This window comes from Cetorhinus maximus, chromosome 21, assembly GCF_964194155.1.
Source record: "Cetorhinus maximus chromosome 21, sCetMax3.hap1.1, whole genome shotgun sequence".
NCBI classification, from domain to species: Eukaryota; Metazoa; Chordata; class Chondrichthyes; order Lamniformes; family Cetorhinidae; genus Cetorhinus; species Cetorhinus maximus.
The window spans coordinates 12,297,532-12,319,248 of record NC_135899.1 but is presented as its reverse complement, the minus strand read 5'-3'; the positions used below and the strand labels follow the sequence as shown (position 1 = coordinate 12,319,248).

General features: G+C 44.0%; 1 protein-coding gene across 2 annotated transcripts in view; it reads right to left on the bottom strand.

Moving 5' to 3' along the window:
• Nucleotides 1-3,829: 3,829 nt before the first annotated feature.
• Nucleotides 3,830-21,717, bottom strand: part of LOC144695684 (spliceosome RNA helicase DDX39B) — a 34,262-nt gene continuing 16,374 nt past the window's right edge. For both annotated transcript variants that reach the window (XM_078566626.1, XM_078566625.1), the window contains exons 7-11: nucleotides 13,303-13,434; nucleotides 10,448-10,557; nucleotides 9,243-9,387; nucleotides 6,418-6,565; nucleotides 3,830-4,953 (exon numbers count right to left, since the gene is read on the bottom strand). In XM_078566626.1, coding sequence (XP_078422752.1) covers nucleotides 4,937-4,953; nucleotides 6,418-6,565; nucleotides 9,243-9,387; nucleotides 10,448-10,557; nucleotides 13,303-13,434 — 552 coding nt within the window. In that variant the 3' untranslated portion in view covers nucleotides 3,830-4,936. The remainder of the gene's footprint in view (nucleotides 4,954-6,417; nucleotides 6,566-9,242; nucleotides 9,388-10,447; nucleotides 10,558-13,302; nucleotides 13,435-21,717) is intronic.

Genomic DNA, 21,717 nt, shown 5'->3' with positions numbered 1-21,717 from the left:
GCACCACACGCGGCTCAGCTGTACAGGGCGGGAGGAAGATGAATGCAAGGGCAATAATGATAGGGGACTCCATAGTCAGGGAATGAGACAGGCGTTTCTGCGGCAGTAAATGTGACTCCAGGATGGTGTGTTGCCTCCCTGGTGCCAGGGTCAAGGATGTCAGAGTGGCTGCACAACATCCTTTTGGTGGGGGTGGGGTGGCGGCGAGGGGGTTCAACCAGAAGTTGTGGTCCATATTGGTACCAAAAGAAGAAAGCAGATTTCAGGGAATTAGGAAGGAAATTAAAAAGGGCATAAGAGCAGTAATCTCAGGATTAGACCCAGTGCCAAGTGCTAATGAGCACAGGAATAGGGGGATTGATCGATTAAATGCGTGGCTGGAGAACTGTTGTAGGAGGGAGGGCATCAGATTTCTGAGGTATTGGGACCAGTTCTGGGTCAGGTGGGACCTGTACAAGCTGGATGGGTTGCATCTTAACAGGACTGGGACTGATATGCTCACAGGGAGATTTGCTAGTGCTGTTGGGGTGGGTTTAAACTAACTTACCTGAGGGGTGGCCCAAATTGGAAGAAAGTCAAGTTGGTAACATGAAGTAGTAGTGAGACTAGAAAGCAGGAGAAACAAAGCAGAGCATTGAGTATGCTTCGAATGCAGAATGTCAAAAAGACAAAGTTAAAGGCACTCTACCTGAATGCACGCAGCATTCACAATAAGGTAGTTGATCTAAGGCACAAATAGAGGTAAATGGGTATGATATAATTGCCGTTACAAAAACATGGCTGCATGGTGACCAAGACTGGGAACTGATATTCGATGTTAGGAAGGACAGGCAAGAGGGGGAAGGAGGTGCAGTTGCGCTGATAATAAGGGATGGGATCAATGCATTAGTAAGGGAGGATCTCAGATCGGAAGAACAATGTGTGGAATCTGTTTGGGTGGAGCTAAGAAACAACAAAGGGCAGCAGACATTGGTTGGAGTTGTTTATCGGCCACCAGACAGTAGTGGTAATATGGGGCATGGTATTAATCAGCAGATGAGGGAAGCATGTAGCATGGACAATACAGTAATCATGGGGGGCTTCAATCTGCATATAGGCTGGGTAAACCAATTGAGCACTAATGCTGTGGAAGACGAGTTTCTGGAGTGTGTTAGGGATGGTTTTCTAGGGCAGTATGTTGAGGAGCCAACTAGAGGACAGCCTATTTTTGATCTAGTATAATGAAATTAAAAAGGGCTAATTAATAATCTTGCTGTAAAAGAACTTTTAGGAATGAGTGACCACAATATGATAGAATTTTACATTATGTTTGAAAGTGAGGTAGTTCACTCTGAAGCAAGGGTGTTAAAGTTGGATAAAGGAAATTATGAAGGGGTGAGGGACAGATTGGTTGAGGTGGATTGGGAAAAAACATTAAAAGATATGACTGTACATAGGCAATGGATAGTCTTCAAAAGAACTATTACATAGCTTACAGCACCTATACATTCCTTCAAGGTGCAAAAATCCAAAAAAGTCAGTCAACTGTGGCTGACGAAGAAAGTTAGGGATTGTATAACATTAAAAGAAAAGGCTTATAAAGTTGCCAGAAGTAGTAGTAAACCTGAGGATTGGGAGGTTTTTAAGAATACAGCAAAGGAAGACCAAGAAACTGGTAAAGGGAGAATAGAATATGAATGCAATCTAGCAAAAAACATAAAAACAGACTGTAAAAGCTTCTATAGGTATGTAAAAAGGAAGCGTTTGGCTAAGACCAATGTGGGTCCATTACAGGCAGAGACAGAAGAATTCATAATGGGGAATAGAGAAATTGCAGAGAAGCTAAACGATTACTTTGTGTCTATTTTCACTGAAGATACAGGAAATCTCCCAGATTTAGATGTCCAAGAGACTAGGAAGAATGAGGAGTTGAAGGAAATTAGTATAAGTAAGAAGGTTGTATTAGAGAAATTAATGGGACTGAAAGTTGATAAGTCTTCTGGACCTGATATTCTGCATCCCAGAGTGTTGAAAGAGGTTGCTATAGAGATAGTGGATGCATTGGTGATCATTTTCCAAAATTCTATAGATTCTGGAATGGTTCCTGAAGATTGGAAGATAGCAAATGTCACCCCACTATTTAAGAAGGGAGGGAGGGAGAAAACAGGGAACTACAGGCCTGTTAGCCTATCAGTAATAGGGAAAATGCTAGAATCTATTATAAAGGATGTGATAAACGGATAATCATGATCTGACTGGGCATAGTCAGCATGGATTTGCGAATGGCAAATCATGTTTGACGAACTTGGGAGTTTTTTTGAGGATGTCACTAACAAAATTGATAAAGGAGAGTCGATGGAAGTAGTATACTTGGATTTTCAGAAGGCTTTTGATAAAGTCCCTCACAGGAGGTTGATTAGCAAAATAAAAGCACATGGGATAGGAGGCAATATAGGCAATACTGGCATGGATTAAGGATTGGCCAACAGGCAGAAAACAGAGTAGGAATAAACAGGTCATTCTTACGTTGGCAGGCAGTGACTAGTGGGGTACTGGATGGATCAGCACTTAAGCCCCAGCTGTTCAATGTACATCAATGATTTGGATGTGGGGACTAAATGTAATATTTCCAAGTTCGCAGAAGATACAAAGCTAGGTGGGAATGTGTGTTGTGAGGAAGATGTAAAGCGACTACAGGAAGATTTGGACAGACTTAGTGAGTGGGCAAGAACATGGCAGATGGAATATAATGTGGAAAAATGTGAGGTTATCCACTTTGGTAGAAGGAACAGATGTGCAGAGTATTTCCTCAATGGTAAGAGGTTAGAAAATGTAGATGTACAAAGGGACCAAAGGGTGTCCTTGTCCATAAGTCACTGAAAGCTAACATGCAGGTGCAGCAGACAATTAGGAAGGTTAATGGAATGTTAGCCTTTATCGCCAGAGGATTTGAGTACAGGAGTAGTGAAGTCTTGCTTCAATTGTATAGAAACATGGTTAGACCACACCTGGTGCTGTTTTGGTCCCCTCACCTCAAAGGATATTATTTCCATAGAAAGAGTGCAACAAAGGTTCACCAGGCTTGTTCCAGGGATGGCGGGACTGTCTTATGAAGAGAGATCGGGGAAACTGGGCCTATATTCTCTAGAGTTTTGAAGAATGAGGGGTGATCGTGTTAAAAATCTACAAAATACTTAAAGGGGTAGACATGGTAGATGCAGGTAAGATGTTTCCCCTGTTTGGGGAGTCTAGAACCAGGGGACACAATTTCAAAATAAAGGGGAAGCCACTTAGGACCCAGATAAGGAGAATTTCTTTACTCAGAGGGTTGTGAATCTTTAGAATTCTCTACCCCAGAGGGCTGTGGAAGATCAGTTATCAAGTATATTTAAGGTAGGGATTGATAAGATTTCTGATTAAGAATAACGTAAAGGGTTATGAGGACAGTGTGGGTAAAAGGCATTGAAGTATTCGATCAGCCACGATCAAATTGAATACCGGGGCAGGCTCAATGGACTGAATGGCCTTCTCCTGTTCCTATGTCAAGCATAGGGGTATCGGGACCACACAAAGATCAGGAAATTCTAGGATTATCTCCACACGCTCTACACTGAGGTAACTTATTCAATCCAGGGCAGCGCTGGGAATGCTGCAATGGACCTCAGCATACTCTAAACTAGAAAGAGGAAATTCAGTCAGACTCCCCATTTCTTCGTCACCATCTCGTGTCCTCCTCCACTCCTGAAAACTGCAGTCGACCGTGGAATTGCTCGCACTGTTCAAAACTGAGGAAAGACCACTTGCTCTGGTGGGACCAAAGTGGAAATATCACCCAGCACGAAACAGCACCTTAGGAAGATGAATAAAAACTTGTTTAGTAGACAGTGGTAAAATTGTAATATTTAAAAACGTTTCCAACAGTATTTTGCCATTAGTTGTGATGTACTAAGTCACATTTCATTTTTATTCCATTTTGATGCAAGTTATCCTTGTGAAGAAACAAGTTAACTTAATACATTGTGCCGTACAGCAATTCTAAATAGTTACATCACAAAGTACCATTAACAGAATTGCCTTTGAGTGGCAATACTTTACCACTGATTTCTAATGCAAGGACAGATTTTATGTCACAAAAAACTGTTTTCAAAGTCCTACCTGCACTGCACAACTTAGGTCAGACAATATGGTTTCGTACCTGTCTCCACTGTTTTTGTATTGCGGTCTCCTTCTTCAGGAGGAAGAATAAAATCATGCAGGGGTGTAACTCAAGTGCTGCATCCGATCCTTTCAGCTTACCTCCAGACAGCTCGGATTAAAGTGACTCCCTCAGTTGATCTCAGCCAAGGAATCCCAATTGGCCATGGCAAGGCTCCATATGAAAGGGAGGATGAAAACCAGTGGATCTGCTCTTAACCCCTGCTGGAAAGTGTGTGCGTGCATGTGGGCTGAGGGGCAGAACCATGCGGGGTTACGATGCCCTCCATAATGCAGGCCTGCACCGTTTCAGTTCACACACGGAGTCCCACGGACAGTACATCTCAACAGCTTGTCGATTGCTTCACAGAAGTGTGAGAGGAAACAGAAGACTGACAACATACTCAGCTCCTGGTACCAAGGATTTTTGTGGGGGTTTTTTTTTTTTTAATTACTATTGGAACATATTCTCTACTCAAATACACTGTACCAGGTGCGATGACGTAGTGTTATAGTAACAATCATAATTTCCATGCAAACACAGTTCACTAAAGATAAAGGAAAGAGGAAAATAATTCTAAAAATTGTCTATATAACGGAATAGTGTCACTCGCTGTCAAGTGCAACCAAACGCATGGTATTTACATACAGCCACTTCCACTGTCAATGCTGATGAATGACATCAATGTAAAATGGTGCAGTTTCACACTTGGGGCTGTCAACAATCGACGGCAATAAAAGCTGGACTTGTGGTGTTCCTGGTCTATCTGCTCTGTTCAACTGGAACACGAGAGAGAGAGAGAGAGAGAGAATTAAATACAGTTTGATATCCTTCATGTTAAAAAAGTCCATTTTGCACATTGACATTTCCACCCATCCCTTCTCTTCCTCAAACACTACCTGGACTGAGATCAGCTAACTCCTCAAACCAAGTATCAGTAAAAGGCCATGAGGTGCTTTGACCAGCCTAGCCTAGGGCAAGCTGACCTGGTGTCTCCAAGCATGAAGCAATGGAAGAACTTACATTTCTGCAGCGCATATCACATCCTCAACACATCCTAAAGGCGCTTCATAGCTAATTAAGTTTTTTTTTGACGGTGTGGTCACTGTCATAACCTAAGAAACACGGCTGGTGATTTTCACACAGCAAGCTCCCACACACAGCAATGATAACAGCCAGTTAATTCGTTTTCGTGATTTTGCTTTAGGGATAAATATTGGCTCAGCACACTGGAAGAACTCCCCTACCCTTCTTCGAAATAGTACTGTGGGGATCTTTTATGTTCACCTGAGAAAACAGATGATGCACCACTTGAACATCTTGCCCAAAAGATGGCACCTCTGACAGTGTAGTGCTGCCTTGGTACTATACCGAGTGTGTCAGCCTGGGTTTTGCATTCCATTTCCAACTCAAAATTAAAAAGAACAGTGAAAGCAACAAATCCTCAAACCAGGTAGATGCAATGGTTATCGCTACGGTGTTAGACAAACAACTCAAGAGGCCCCGAGTTTCAATTCCATTAAGCTGGAAAATGAATTCTACAATGTGGAGAACATCTTTTTTCTTTACACATCACCACAAAAGCTTGTCATTTAATCTCTCCTGCCCTCCCCTTTATCACAGGCCTTTCCTTTTGTCCTTCCTCCTCCCTTTCACTTACCCAAAACTTATTACATTTCTTCTATCTTTCCTCAGTTCTGATGAAGGGACATCATCAGCCTGAAACGTTAACTCTGTTTCTCTCCACAGATGCTGCCATGTCTGCTGAGTATTTCCAGCACTTTCGGTTCTTATGCCAGAGGAGACGGGTTCAAAGTAAACATCTTTATGCAGAGTGATTAGCACTCACTAGCACATGGAGTGCTTGAGATGAATAGGATAAATACATTTAAAGAGAAGCTGGATATTTATATGTGGGAGAAAGAATAGAAGGCTATGTTGATGGGAATTACATGAAGTAGGGTGGGAGGAGGCTCCTGTAGAGCATAAAATTCACCATGGACTGACTGGGCCAAATGGCCTGTTTCCATGATGTACATTCTGTGCAATGCTTTGTAACTAGACACTCAACTGCTAATAAACTGAAACAAGGTTATAAAAGTGTTTGCCGAATACCAAGGCCAGAACGATATGAAAAGTTCTACTGGAGTAAATTGAAACCCAATCCGTGTATTATTTTAACCCATCGGTCCTAGAGGGAGGACCAGAACGTGTCGTTAACAGAGGCTATGCTTGACACTTACTGTATGAAGAAATATCGATCTCGTCAGGCAGTTCACTGATGTTCACTTCAAACCTGTCCTGCACGTCATTGAGGATCTTGGCGTCATTCTCATCTGACACAAATGTGATAGCCAGTCCCTTGGTGCCGAAACGGCCAGCTCTGGCCACCTGCAACAGAGAGACTGGGATGTCAGGGTCATCCGAGGACATGTGACTGGAGGGCTGTCTCAGTAAAATATCGGGGCTCAGAGAAAGGTGCCAGAGAGCAGTCCAGGAGTCGGATCATTGGCTCCTCCCTTCCTCTGCCCACCTTAAAGCTCGAGGTCCACGGCTGTGCCTTAGTCGAGAGCTGCGAACTCTCGCACCATCCAGGGTCCAGTCCTCAGCTCTCCATGCCTGCACAGCTAATTGCTGACCACACATTGCATTGACCTGCAGGTAGAAGCTGAAACTTATTAAAATCAGCTCATTCATGAATGGGCACAGTCGAGCAAAATGAAGCATCGAAGGCTCTGTTTAAACTCTGGGCACATTTTCCTCCAGTGATTAATGTGGGTGGAAAAGTTGGCAAACGTACAATAAGCGGACATCAGATTTAACCTTGCGTTGGCAGTTTCCTTGGCGTTGGTGACATTCTGGTGAACTGGGTGGCTGACACCTTGCAAACAGCCCTTTGCAAAACTCCCCAAGTTACTTAACCGGAATTTGCATTTCGACTGAGTGAGTGCACATTCCATTCAGCATAGCTCGATGAGCTGTTCCTACAGTCAGTCTCAGTGCTGGCTGGTAAGAGCCGCTGTTTATCAATGCCAGGTGCTGCAGCTGGTACTGCTGGAGTTTAACAGGTAAACCCAACCCCAGTGGGGATTTATCAGCAGCAGGGAGCTTCCCATGTCCTTTACAATTTGGGACATTCTTTTTTTTAAAAATTCTTTCATGGGATGTGGGCGTCGCTGGCAAGGCCAACATTTGTTGTCCATCCCTAATTGCCCTTGAACTGAATGGCTTGCTCGGCCATTTCAGTTAAGAGTCAATTGCTGTGGGCCCGGAGGCACATGTAGGCCAAACCAGGTAAGGATGGCAGATCTCCTTCCCTAGAGGACATTATGAAGCAGATGGGTTTTTATGACAATCGATGATACTTGTCATGGTTTCCAAGACTAGCTTTACATTCCAGATTTTATTAATTGAATTTAAATTTCACCAGCTGCCATGAACCTGTGCCCGAAAGCCTGGGCCTCTGCATGTCAGTGACATCATCACTACGCCACCATCTGCCCCATCTTACCAGTTAGGGCTCTGCTTTGTCGAGGGCAAAGTATGCAAGTAATCCCCAATGACTAATCCACCCTCCCTGGTCCAAGCAGCATACCAGGTTAGCTGCTCAATCCACAGTAGGGATTTAAGGGAATCGCCCAGCTCAGGTACCAAGTCTCTCACGGATGAGTTTCTTCCACTCTACCATCGCCAGGCATGTCACCTTGGAGCCAATTTTACTCCAGTGACCCATCTTCACCCCGTCTTCTTATCCTCAAGTAGCACCAAATAAGCTTGGGTTAGACCCTCTACAGAACAGTGTGGTCCCACACATGTCCAGAGAGGCAATGTGTTGAGTTACTCTGAACTGGGCAGGGCGGGAATGTGGTTCGCGAGAAGGGTTGAAATAATGAATTTCTGCTATTTCAGTCAGGGACAAAATGCAACCAAGTCCCTTTCTTGCTGAATGTAGGTTAAGACCAAATGGGGTATAGGTTGGAACTGCTGTCCCCCTAGTCTCAATATACTCTGCTATCCTGCCCTTCAGTCAGACTACACTCCAATCATGCTCAACACCTGTATTGTCAGTGTGATTATCTACAGAAGCAGTGTTAAGGATGCTACCTACCACCTTTGTGCTTGATGCCATCACCGTAGCCTGGAGATAACTGTTAGTGACAATAGTGAACACACACGTAGTGCATTCACATGACAAATTTTTGTTTTACATTTCAGTCGGGATGGCAAGTTATCTTCAAATAAAACTTTGCTTAAAAATCTTGTGCGCCAGGTAAGAGGGACATTAGTGCAGAAGAATGAAACACTTCCCATTTGAAGCACCCAGCGTCAGCGTCAAGGACTTGCAAGTAAGCTACAGCACAGCCTCGAGCCTTTAATTCTGCCCCAGCTGCATTCTCCAGCCCCAATCTCAGGAGAACATATCCTTCTGCTCCGATTTTTTTTTATAGATATACCACACACAGCCATCTCGTGGCCTTTCTGAGCGAGATTGTTAACTTGCGTTGTTGGACCAGGCGGAGTTTGGCACTAGGTTGAGATTGTTCGATATTCAATTCATACAGGACTCAACCAGCAGAGGGAAACCTTTCATTCCAATAGCCTGGAAATGGATTTGAAACAGAGTCTCAGCAAAGACAGACTAGTGTCCATCTGTATGAAAACCAGCTGACGTCACAACAACAGCAACTTGCATTTACATAGTACCTTTAAAGGTAGCAAACATTCCGGGGGGCTTCACAAGATAATCACGAAACAAAATTTGTCACCAAGACAAGAAGGAGATATTACGGCAGCTGATCAAAAGCTTGGTCAGAGAGGTAGGTTTTAAGGAGTGACTTAAAATAGGAGAGAAGCAGAAAGGTGTATGGAGGAAATTCCAGAGCTTAGGGCCCAGCCACCAATGGTGAAGTGATAAAAATTGGGGATGCTCAAAATTAGATAAGAAATCTCTGAGCTTCAGAACCTGAAACAGAAAGTCACCAAATTTTTAGCACATTGAGCACAAACTTCACCATAGTAAATAAAGGAAACACGTTTAGCTTCAGCGATGAATCAAAAGGCACTATACCCTGTGTAAGTAGGTGTCGGAATCCTCTGGCATGTCATAGTTAAATACAATGTTGACTCGCTCAATGTCCATCCCACGGCCAAACAAGTTGGTGGCAACCAGAATCCGCCGCTGGAAATCCTTGAACTGCTGGTATCGGGATAACCTGGGGACGTAAAGTATGACAAATTCACTGTGTTGTTTTCATTTAGTCCTGTGGGGGCTGGGGTGGGGGTGTTGGGAGGGAGAAACAACATGAAGATCCTGGGGCAGGGAAATAAACACAAGCACAAGGTCCTGAAGTTAGTTGATCTTAGCTCAGGTGGAAGCAGGCACATTACAATCGGGTTCAGTACCTCTGAGTTAGCGCGAAGCAACAAGAGTCAGCCAAGGGTCCCTACTTGTGGTCATTAATATGTAAACCATGTGTGTGTGTGTGTGTAGACACGCGCGTGTGTCTGTGTGTAAGTATGTATGCATATCCTACTCCTGGTCATTAATATGTAAACCACCCGTGTGTTGGAAGATGATGAGCGCAGGGAAACGCATCCCATTGAGGTGAGTAAAGTTTGTCGGGGGATGGGAGAAGACTGGAGATGAGCAGGATCACTATATGCGAATGCTCATCATCAGGGTGCTTGTGGTCTGGTGGCCCACTTACAAGGCCTGCAGAAAGGTTGGAGGGGGCGGGGGGTGGTGAAACCCTCCCTGCAATCTTCCAGCAGCTATTTTCAGGGAGAGCCCTAGGCTGAAGGTCATAGATGTTTTTTCTCTCACTCTTCCCACAGCTCTGGAGATAAGAAACTTAGGTTATTTATGTCAGAGCAGCGAAGGATAAGGGGACATTTCATAGGGAGGTGCTCAAAATTATGATTTTGACAAAAGCAAGCGAAACTGATTCCTTAAGGGGAAGATGGGAAGGGAAAAAAAAAATCAGCGACATGTGATCTGGAATGGGCTGCCTGAAAGGGCGGTGGAAGCAGATTCGGTAATAACTTTCAAAAGGGAATTGGATGTACACTTTGAAAAAGAAAAGCTGTGCAGGGTTAGCGGGGGGAAAGAGCAAGGGAGCGGGACTAATTGGACAACTCTTTCAAAGAGCTGGTATGGGCTACGATACTTCTGCGCTGAGAGATTCTACATGTTCCACCCTCCCTTCCCTTACAAACAGAGGGTGAGATCACCCTCCTCTGACCTGTTAAGTCACTGAATGTGGCTGCGCTAACCTTTCCTCCTGGGGCATGCCTCGGTGAATGGCTATGGCGGGGAAGTTCTGCTCAACCAAGAGCTGTGCCAAGGCAATGCACCGCTGCACCGACTTTACGAAGATCACCACCTGCAGAGAAACAGAGTTCGGTGTATTAAGTTGCCGAGTCTGAGAGCTGTGGCAAATCAAAGTTAAGGCCCAAATGCTCTCTGTGGGGACGCGGTCCCAAAAAGGGATAAATTTGCAGCTAATCACTGTGCAGAGTTTCTCTAGAATAGCAGCTGCTTGACTCCTTTCATTACCTCAGAACCTCCCCAGGTCACGAAAGAAAGTAAATTACTAGACTTCAGTTCTCACGTAGTTTTTTTTAAAAAAAATTAAAACTAAGCTACAATTTGTTACGTTATGCGAAGTGTGACATCAAGAGCAGAATGGGCTTTCACGATTTTATAAAAGATAAAAGGTACCAACCGCTTTAAAGAGAAAATAAGTCATTCTTGAGCTATTATACTTAAATGTCGTGCAATGCCCTTAGCTCATTGTGTCAGACTGCATCCATCATTAGAGTAAGCTCCCAGTAGTTCATCCAAGTGGTACACACCTCAAAAGTGCTCGGCCCAGATGTAGCCTAAGTTTGGCTGAACACAATCTATAATAGAAATAAGAACAGAAAGTGCTGGAAAAGCTCAGCAGGTCTGGCAGCATCTGTGGAGAGAGAAACAGAGTTAACGTTTCAAGTCCAATATGACTCCTCTTTGGATCAAGATCAACCATGATTGTAATGAATGGTGGAGTAGGCTCAATGGGCCATGTGGTCTACTCTTGCTCCTATTTCTTGTGAACTCTGTTTGTCTCTCTCCACAGATGCTCCCATACCTACTGAGTTTTTCCAGCACTTTCTGTTTTTATTTCAGATTTCCGGCATCCACAGTATTTTGCTTTTACAATCCATAATTGTGGTGGTGGTGGTGGTGGTGGTGGGGGGGGGTGTGGTGAGAGATTTCCACAGCTCAAATGGACGGTCACTGAGAACTTCAGGTGCTCCCCAATGCACCTCAACAACAACTTACATTTATATGGTGCCTTTTAGATAGTGTGGACTGTCCCAAGGACTTCAAAAGAATGATTATCAAACAACATTTAACACCAAAGAAAAACATTGGGACAGATGACCAAAAGCTAAATTTTAAATAGCGTCTTAAAGGAGGGTAGAGAGCCAGAGAGGTTTAGGGTGAGAATTCCAGAGCTTTGGGCCCAGGCAGCTGAAGGCATGGCCGCCTATTGCAGAGTGATGGAAATTAGGGAAGTGTAAAAGGCCGGAATTGGACAAGTGCAGAGATCTCGGAGGGTTTCTGTGAAACCCCAGTGGCAACAGTGAATTTCATTTTGATGCATGTTTGCACATTCTCTAAATGTGGGAGCACTATCACCACACAGACTGCAGTGGTTCAAGGCCCTTCGTCACCTTCGAGGAGAATTATACTTGGGCAATAAAAGCCGGCCTTGCTAACAATTTCCACAGCAATTGGATATTAAGAAATACAGATGATTTATATGATTCAACTTTGTTCTTATAATTTTAGGTTTCCACTCATTCAGATAATAATTATTTTATTTGTTAAGTGAAAACACCACCATTTTGCTCCATCCCTCTCCCTCTGCTGAGCTGTGGTTCCACAAGCACTGGCAGCCCTCTGCTACCTCAATGCAAGCGGACATTCTTCATCTGCAAGTCTAGGTAGAGGATGCCAGCAGTTTATTTGCTTGTATGGGTATATCAGTCAAGCTAAAGCCTCACTAGATGTACACACATTTACATTTCCTCTATGGGTCGCTGGTTAAGTTCTGGTATTGAAAACCCTGCCAAGTTGTCCTGATGCTAATTGTAAAACCTTGGTTAAAACCAGGTTTCCGATTTGATATCTCTCTGACCTATATGACTGAGTACCAGATTGAAGAGCTTGGTTACCCACTAGATCACCAGGGAAGACTTTGATATAATTTATCAATATTTTCAATAAATGCCAATTCTAAAAATGCTCTTTCAGCAAAAGAAAAGTGCAACTTTAACCTATCACGGTGTCACCGTGGCTCAGTTGGTAGCATTCTCACCTGAGTCAGAGAGCTGTGGTTTCAAGTCTCACTCTAGAAACTTGCGCACAAAAATCTACTGAGGGAATGCTGCACTGTCAGAGGTACCGTCTTTCAGCCAAGGCTCTGTCCACCTTATCAGGTGGGCGTAAAAGATCCCATGTCACCATTTTGAAGAAGAGGAGAGTTATCCATGGTAGCCTGACCAATATTTATCCCTCAACCAACGTCACCAAAAAAAAAAATTGATTATTACATTGCTATTCGTGGCAGCTTGCTGTATATAAACTGACTGTTTTCTATGTCATAATAGTGACTGCTCATCAAAAATATTTCATTGCCCGTGAACCTCATTGGGACGTTAAGATTGTACAGGCACTATATAAATGCAAGTCTTGCTAACCTTCCCATCAAGAAGCTGAGGAAGCGGATGCGACACTGACTTTATTTCCCACCCTGACTTCACCCTCCATGTCGGGTGGGTGGGGAGTGGTGTGAGGTGTAAAACCAACATTCCATGAACCCCAAGGAATTCCCTACCAACGAGCACCGCCTCCCTGGAAAATGTTTCTTAAGTCGATCAGCTTTTCAATTCACTGATCCTCACCCCAATTAGAAAATCCTTAAATAAAGAGAATGCTGGATGCACACAGTGGCTATCTCATAAAGGGAGCACACCATCTTTTCACTCCATTTAGATGTTGGAGCTAAACCCATGTTGTCCCAGCAATTTTGCTGTTCCTATTTTATCTGAGGGGAAGGGACGAGGGGAGATGTCAGTACCTGGTTGAATTCCAGAACATCGAGCAGGTCAAAGAGCTTGCGGTTCTTTTCGTTATCTTTCAGCTTCACGTAGTACTGCTGCAGTCCGTGCAGGGTGAGCTTCGTTTCGTCGTCCACAAAGATCTCCATTGGCTGCGAAGGAAATTACCCCATTGTTAAATCCACACCCCCCTCTAGGCAGCCTCTGAGCTTTGCCACTTTGAGACAACCCCAGCCACCCACACGAAATAGTCCCCCATTGCCCCAAAAGCAGCAAGGATAGCAGTCTTGTACCAATGTCATGCTAAGCGGTGCCAATGGGAAGGTTATTGACCCTTTGAAAAACGAACGTCTGCATTTTAAAGTCAAGTGAGAGGTAACACTGCTCTTAACCCTCTCCCATGCCTCAGTTGGATTTCCTATACAAAAAATACTTCTCACTGCAAAGGCACAGACAAAGCTCATATGTCCTCCAGTATAGAAGATTAAGGGATTCTTTAATCAAGAGTTTTAAGGTGACCAAAGGATTTGACAGGGTAGAGAGAGAAAGTATTTCCTAAGGTGGGGAAGTTAGAATAAGAATCTCTCCTGTTTCTCCTTTCTTGGTATCTGGGGGGGAGTGGTGGTAGGGGACCTTCAAGTTGGAGCTAGGCTGTTCAGGGATGCATTTCTTCACGTAAAGGGTATTGGAAATCTGGAGCTCTCTTCCTCAAGGAGATGTTGGGGCTGGGTTTCAAAACAGAGATCGATGGATTTTTATTAGGTAAGGGTTACGGAACTAAGCCGTGGTTGAATTCAATGGCGGAACGGATTCGAGGGAGCTGAGTGGCCTTCTATGTTCCAAATATCCCAGAGTTTGACATATTCTGTCACCAGTGACCATGGTGATGACCAGTCAGCAAAACTGAAGTCATGAACATGTAGCACCTTCCCAGGTCCGACACAGGGGCTGTAAAATCATGTTGGTTACTAGAGACATTAGGGGGGTAGAAGACTGTAACCAGTGCGTCCACCTTTAAAACTTCCCTCGAAAGATGCAGGGCTCCGTTGACCTGACAGCGCACAATCCTCAAAAGGTTAATGACCACAGTTGCTGCCTTACAATGAAACGGACCACTGTGTAGGCAGCTAAATTGGGTGTAGAAGGAAAGAAACTTTAATAGCTTGGGTCACCACATTGTCGGGATAACCTTTCAAATGGGGTACGTAACCTTTTCTTCATCAACTTTATCCACATGACATTTGTTCCGGGTGAGTGCAGACTTCAGCAAAGGCAGATGTCGGGTAGGGGGAGGGAGCTGTTTGCTACAATTAACTACGAGTGCCTCAGGGTTAGAACATAGGAGCAGGTTGTTTGGCTCCTTGAGCCTGCTCCGCCATTTTTTTTACCTCAACTGCACCTTCCCACCCAAAACCCATAGCCTTCGATTCCCTCAATGTCCAAAGATCGAGCGATCTCAGGCTTAAACATAGTCAATAATGGAGCATCCACAACCCTCCGAGCGAAGAAATTTTTCCTCACCACAGTCCAAAATGGTTGATCCCTTATCCCGAGACTGTGGCTGCTAATTCTAGACTCTCCAGCCTGAGGAAAAAGCCTTTCAGCATCCATCCTATCAATTCCCATAAGAATTTGCTACGTTTCAATGAGGTCACCTCCCATTCTTCTAAACCCTGAAGGGTATAGGCCCATTCTGCTCAGTTTCTCGTCATAGGACAATCCTCTCATCTCAGGAATCAGTCTGGAGACCCTTTGTTGCATTCCCTTTAAAAAAGAGTAAATCCTTCCTTAGGAGACCAAAGCCACACACAATTCTCCAGCTCACCAAAGCACTGTGTAATTGCATCAGGACTTCCTTACTCTTGACATTAAAGGCTAATACACCATTTGCCTTCCTAACTGCTTGCTGTATTTGCATGTTAACATTCCACCATTCACGTATACCGACACCAAAGCCTCTCTTGCCTATCAATATTTACTAGTCTCACCTTTTAAAAAAAATTCCTGTTTTTACAGCAGGCAAAAGGGGGAAAAGAATGGATTTTGAATTCTGCCCCCATCTGCTGACCACCACTCACCTCCATGCATACGGAGGTCAAGTAAAGACATGACCCTTTTAGTTGTGAGGCCAAATAACCTATCCATGCTTGCATGCATGTTGCGCATCAAGGACAGTCGTTTGAGCGAGATATCAGCCTCTGTGGTACAATACCTCACCAGGAGTCAGAGCCTTCAGCATCGGATGAGAGGACGGGGAAGCAAAACTCAACTGAACAGTCTTCCCATGATTGGCAGTGAATGACAGCATGCGCTTCAGTGCCAGGCCGGTCACAGTGGTTTGGGCGTCAGGCAGTACATCACCACTGAGACCCCGCCCCCACCCCCACCCAATACAGCGTCTAAGAGGGATGGAGAAAATGTAGAGGGTTTGGAAAAGCCACAAATACTTCAGCTTTTAATTATTGTCGGTGATTTGACAAACAGAAGCAAGGGAGTTATACGAAGCCTTAATAAAATTGCTGGTTAAGCCCTATCTGGAATGAAGTTTGCAATTCTCAGCACCACACTTTAGGTGGGGTGTATACTAAATTTGAAAATGCCTTCAAAAAAAAATCATACAGGATCCTTGGCTTTATTAATAGGGGCACTGAGTACAAAAGCAAGCAAGGAAGTTATACTAAAACTTTATGAAATCCTGTTTAACCTCAGCTAGAGCACTGTGTTCAATTCCGAACACAACACTTCAGGAAGGAAGTCAAGGCCTTAGAGAGAGTTCACAAGAGACTTACTAGAATGGTACCAGGGATGAGGGACTTCAGTTATGTGGAGGTACCGGAGCAGCTGGGTTGCTTTCTTTAGAGCAGAGAAGGGTAAGGGGAAGTTTATAGAGATATTCAAAATCATGAGGTATTAATCTGGGATAGGCTGGAAAGCTCTTTTCTGGCAGGCAGAGAAACAATGGGCTGAATAGCCTCCTTCTGCACTGGCAATTTTTCCACAAGGAGTTTTGATGGGAGTAAATAAGGAGAAACTGTTTCCACTGGCAGGAGGGCCGGTAAGTTGAAGACATTAATTTATGGTCATTGGCAAAAGAACGAGAGGCAAGATGAAGAGCAAATTTCTATGCAGAGAGTGGTCATGATCTACAATTCACTGCCTGAAGGCTGTGGTGGAAGCAGATTCAACAGCTTTTCAAACGAAAACTGGACATATGTTTAAAAAATAAAAGATTTGCAGGTCTATGGGGAAAGAGCAGGTGGGTGAGACTAATGAGATAGCTTTTACAAAGAGCTGGCACAGGCACCATGGGCTGAATGGCCTCCTCTTGTGCCGTACCATTCTATGAAATACCCAGGGACACCCCCATCTAGACACGGGTGGCACCAATAGCCAGTTTGAGACTGAGGTCTGGTCCAATGTCTGAAAACTGCCCAAACAGTTAAGGAGATTAAGGAGCTCAGAAAACGATAGATTCAGCCTCACGATTTAAACAGAGACTCAACCCAGAAACTAAACAAAACATTCTCAGTTCGGAAATAGTAATCCACAAAATAATAAACTCTTTTAAAGGGCTGTGTCACTGGCAGGTTCAACAGCTTTACATAGAATTTACAGCACAAATACAGGCCATTCAGCCCAACTGGGTCGATGCTGATGTTTATGCTCTGCATGAGCCTCCTTACACCTTTCATCTATCCCTATATTATCTTTCTGTTCATTTCTCCAGCATGTGCCAGGTTTCTCCGTGTCCAAGGAACATCAGGGTGTGGAGAACACTGGTAGACAAGGAGGAGAGAAAATGGTGAGCTGAAACAAGGGAGGAAGGGGCTCCCAAAGGCACAAAGAGTTGGGTGGTTTGGGAAAGCAGAAGGCAGGACTTATGGAGGGGTTTAGGGTGCTGTGGCTGAAGGAAATAATGAGGGATGACCAAGGGGCAGGGATTTTATGCTAGAGTGTCAGAATTTACCATTCAAACTGACATTCAGAGACCACCCTGTGGCAGTCTCTAAAGCAGCCTGCCTTAAATTTTAAACATAAGCAGAAAATGCAGGAGCAGCTTTGAGTATGCAAGGTCGCATCGCTGGCCTCATGTGTGCGCCGCTGCAATGGTAAGCTGGGGGAGGGGGCAACACCAATGCAACTCTCCCTGCAACATGACACAGCCCTTTAGGTGCTGCGGCACGTAACAGCTAACAATGGTGCCTACCACCAGGGCGTTACTTAATGATCGAGGTCAAATAAACACATTTAAAGGGATGCTAGATTTGAACATGAGGGAGAAAGGGCCTAGACTATACTGATATAAACTAGAGTGGGGTGAGGTACGTGCAGAGAATCAATGCCAGCATAGGCCAGTTGAGCCAAATGGCCTGTTTCACTGAATTATATTGATTGTACAGCAATGCAAATTGTAATACTTTTTTCAACCCAGCAAACCTTCCCCCCACCCTTATTTCCATAAACATTAATACAAGACTCTCAGATTTATAGGGGAGTCCAAAGGATTCAGCACTCATAGACAAGGTGGAATGCCTCCTGCAGGAAATGCAATTTGAAAAACAATTGACAGGAGGGATTTCACCCCCACAAGGGATGTAATGTAAGAAAGCAATTTTTTTTACTGAGGAAAGCCAAACAGTCTATTGTGGCTGCTGAAAAGAAAAACAAACCCAGTTAATGCAAATACACAGCAGCTAAAGATTTTTTCAAAAGGCATTAAATTCAGTGGGCCGGAGATTCCCTCTCATAAGTTGTAGGATTACCCGAATGCACTGAATACAAGGGCAGCTCACATTTCCCAGACAGAATGCAATCGGTTTCCCTTAAATGGAGAGAAAGTCAGCTGGGTTTACTGACAGTTGTACGTATACGTACATTTCTTTCCGTCTAATATCCCTGCACTTGTATGTCAGGGTGATCCAACAGCTCAGGAGTAGGAAAATCTGCCCAGCAACTCTCTTGTGAAAGAAGTCGGTATGCCGGGACTCTACTTGGTGTACTCGCTCTGCCCCATAGCCCCTAACTCATTTAATTCAGGCCAATTAAGGAAATTAACTCATCTTCCAGTTTCAGACCTAACAAAAATGGAGAAACCTCTCATTTCCATTTCCAAATGCTAGCAGGCCTGTTTCATACTTCCAACAATTTTTTTCTGAATTTGCCTATTGTAGCTGCTGCAATTTAAAGACTCAGTTTCAAATGAAACATTTAGCATTTAATTTATTTTAACCAAAAGATAAAATTATTATTGAAGCAAAATAAGTGGGATGGGTCATACAACTTTAAAGAAAAAAGGACAATGTTTACAATAATCTTAGCGGGCTGGGGCTTTTAAGCTGAATTTCGTATTTCATATGGTAATGGCAAATATAAATAAGAAGTGGAAAATTTGACAGGTTCACAACACTTACTTAAAAAAATCTCCTGAAAGTCTCCAGGTAGATATATAGCCTCCAAAGGCACTTCACAGGAGTGTTTCCAAATAAAATTTATCAGAGTCAGATAATCAAAAGCTTGGTTAAAGTGATAGGTTTAAGGAGTCTTAAAGAAGCAGCGAGAGATAGCGAGGTTTAGGGAGGAGATTCCAGAGCTTAGGGCCTTGGCACTGAAGGCACAGCTACCAAAGGTGGGGCAATTAAAATCGGGGATGCACAAGAGGCCAGAATTCAAGGAGTGCAGATATTTCCGAGAGTTACAGGACTGGAGGAGATTACAGAGATAGGGAAGGGTGAGACTCTGGGGGATTTGAAAACAAGGATGACAAAAATCAAGGTGCTACAGAACCAGGAGCCACTGTCGGTCAGAAAGCAGGGATGGTTAGGGAACAGGGCTTGGAATGAGTTGGAAGGGCAGCGGTGTCTTGGATGAGTTCAAGATTATGGAGGATGGAAGATGGGAGGCTGCCAAGTGAGAGAATTGGTATAGAGGTAACAAAGACATTGATGAGAGTCCCAGACACAGAAACGTTGCAAAGAAAATAGTTGCAGAGTTTCGGAGAGGGCAGTCAGGTTTATTTTGAGTGGGCTGCCCAGACATCACTAAAATAGAAACCGTGTACCAAAAGTCTGCGTCTGACAACAGGTGCCAAATTCTTAACACCATACTTCTGCTTCTTATAGCAAGGGGCATTTTTCAGGCCTGAAGAATATTAGCAGGTTAGTGCTATACCACATTTGGGAGAGTGCTTGATGCTTGAAATGGAAACCTTTGCAGCCCCCAGAACTAACAGGCCCACACCCCGATAAGCAGAAAGTTCATTATGATGAAAAGCACTAGCAGACTGGGTCTATATGCTAGCAGTTCCAATCAGTATCAACATAGAATAACTCAGTAGGGGTAAACAAAAGTATACAGTCTCATCCTACTTCTCACCCCAGCACTCACCCAACTTCCCAGGCAAAAGTAAACTGAATGTCTTGTTTAGTGGAAAGGAGACAGCCACAACAGATCTGTAAAACCATTTTGGTTTAAGTTTGCTTTGGAATCCTTTGGGCTGAACTATAAACTGGGGCTTCGCAGGGTTGCCTTAGAAACCAGCTCAAATTGTTAAATTAACCCTTCTTAACCGCAAATCAATTCCAGTCGAAGACGAAATTCTTTCATACCGCAATAAAATGGTTAAAAGGACATACACACGTCCACTGTCTAGAACAGTAGCAGTTCTACCCTTGCATCTCCTCTCTTTCTCCATATTTGAAACATCTGAATGCATCTACACACCATACAATCCCATGTTGGCACATCATCAGGGCTGGGAATGGGGCCTCACCCAGAACAAAATGGAAATTGCTTCTCCTTCATCCTTTCTAGGTGGGCCAAGTTTTCTCTGTTCACACTGCTCCTTCCCCACTCCCACCAAACATTTCCCAACTCTTACCCGTTTGTTAATGAGAGAATTTATGCTGCAGCCTCCTTACAGAATAGTCAGAGGTTTGCTCCAGACAACTTAAAATTGGCATTTTAACGGTGTACTGGTTGAACATAGCAGGCAGCCATTCAGCCCCTCAAGCCTGCTCTGCTATTCAACTAGAATTTGCACTTGGTTCCACACCTGTTCATACCTTTGCCTAACAAAAATGAAGGGGGTTGGCACCTCCTTAGCCATTGCATAGCAAGGAGTCAGTGCTTTCAGGGCAGCCGGGGGTCGGGGGGGGGGGGGGGGGGGGGGGGGGGGGGAGATAATTGCAAAATATATGTATATAAATATTTAAACTTACTTGGGTGAATTTATGCTATGAGAATGGGTGGATTTAATATCACGTGATTAGAGTTGGAAAACAACTTGTCAAATTAGTTCATTTCTAGAAATGAACTAAAGTGGAAAAACAAATCTTTTTTTCCAAGATTACTTCTTAAAATAGGAAAGATTATGCCCATTTGCTCACCAACTAACTATGCCAAGTTTCAGAGTGGCCATTTAACAGAGCAGCACAATTTGGGTAAGACGCAATAATAAATTCCTCTTTTCTGATGACGAGGTTTACGGTTGGCTGCCAAGCCTCCCACCAACTTATGAAAAGCCATCGACCTGAAACGATAACTCGCGTTTCCCTCCACAGATGCTGCCTAACCTAAGCACATTCTAGCATCTTCTGTTTATATCCCAATATATAATGTATCTATGGGAGTGTTTTACAACCACTGCCAGTCAATGCTGCAGGGAAACCAATCACCACTGTCTGCCAATCACAGAATCACACAGTGCAGAAGAAGCCCTTCGGCCCATCGAGTCTGCACCGACACGATTGGCAAAGGATGGCTACTGCCTCAGATCTGCATCTGGGGAAGGGGGCACCCTGCCAAGAGGAGATTGTATGGCTTGCAAGCTTGAAAATTCATGTCCTTATGCTGCCAATATGATTGTCCACAATATCGTGCAAAGCTGAGACTAATAAAGAGACAGCTTCCTTATGGTCAGCCAACCCAGAATTTACATAAAATTCCCATTGAAACTTTGAAGGATATACGATTTTAATCGGAGCTTTCCCACAATGGCCTGGTAGGCGAACAGACGTCAGACTTGCCTTTGCTTCAGAAAGTTATGGCTTCAAGCCTTAGATGGGAGTTTTGAGCATAAAACTACAGCTGTCACTCCAGTATTAGGCTGAGGGAGTGCTGCATTGTCAGGAGCGCTATCCTTTAGATTGGACTGGTGCCCCAACTCCAGTGGACATCACGTGGATGTTACAGCACTCAGCTCCAATCACTAAATCACAATCGCCGCCTTGCGATGACACAGAGGGAGAACAAATATGATTTTGTGTATCTGAAGTTTATGAGGAAAGGTTAAGCAAATCAGGCTTGCTTTCTTTGGGATAAAGAAAGTAAGTCTTACATTTCTACATCGCCTTTTTCAAGGCCAAAGCACTTTAGAGCCAATTAACAGCTTTGTAAGCGTAGTCACTGCTGTAATGCAGGAAGTCTGGCAGCCAATT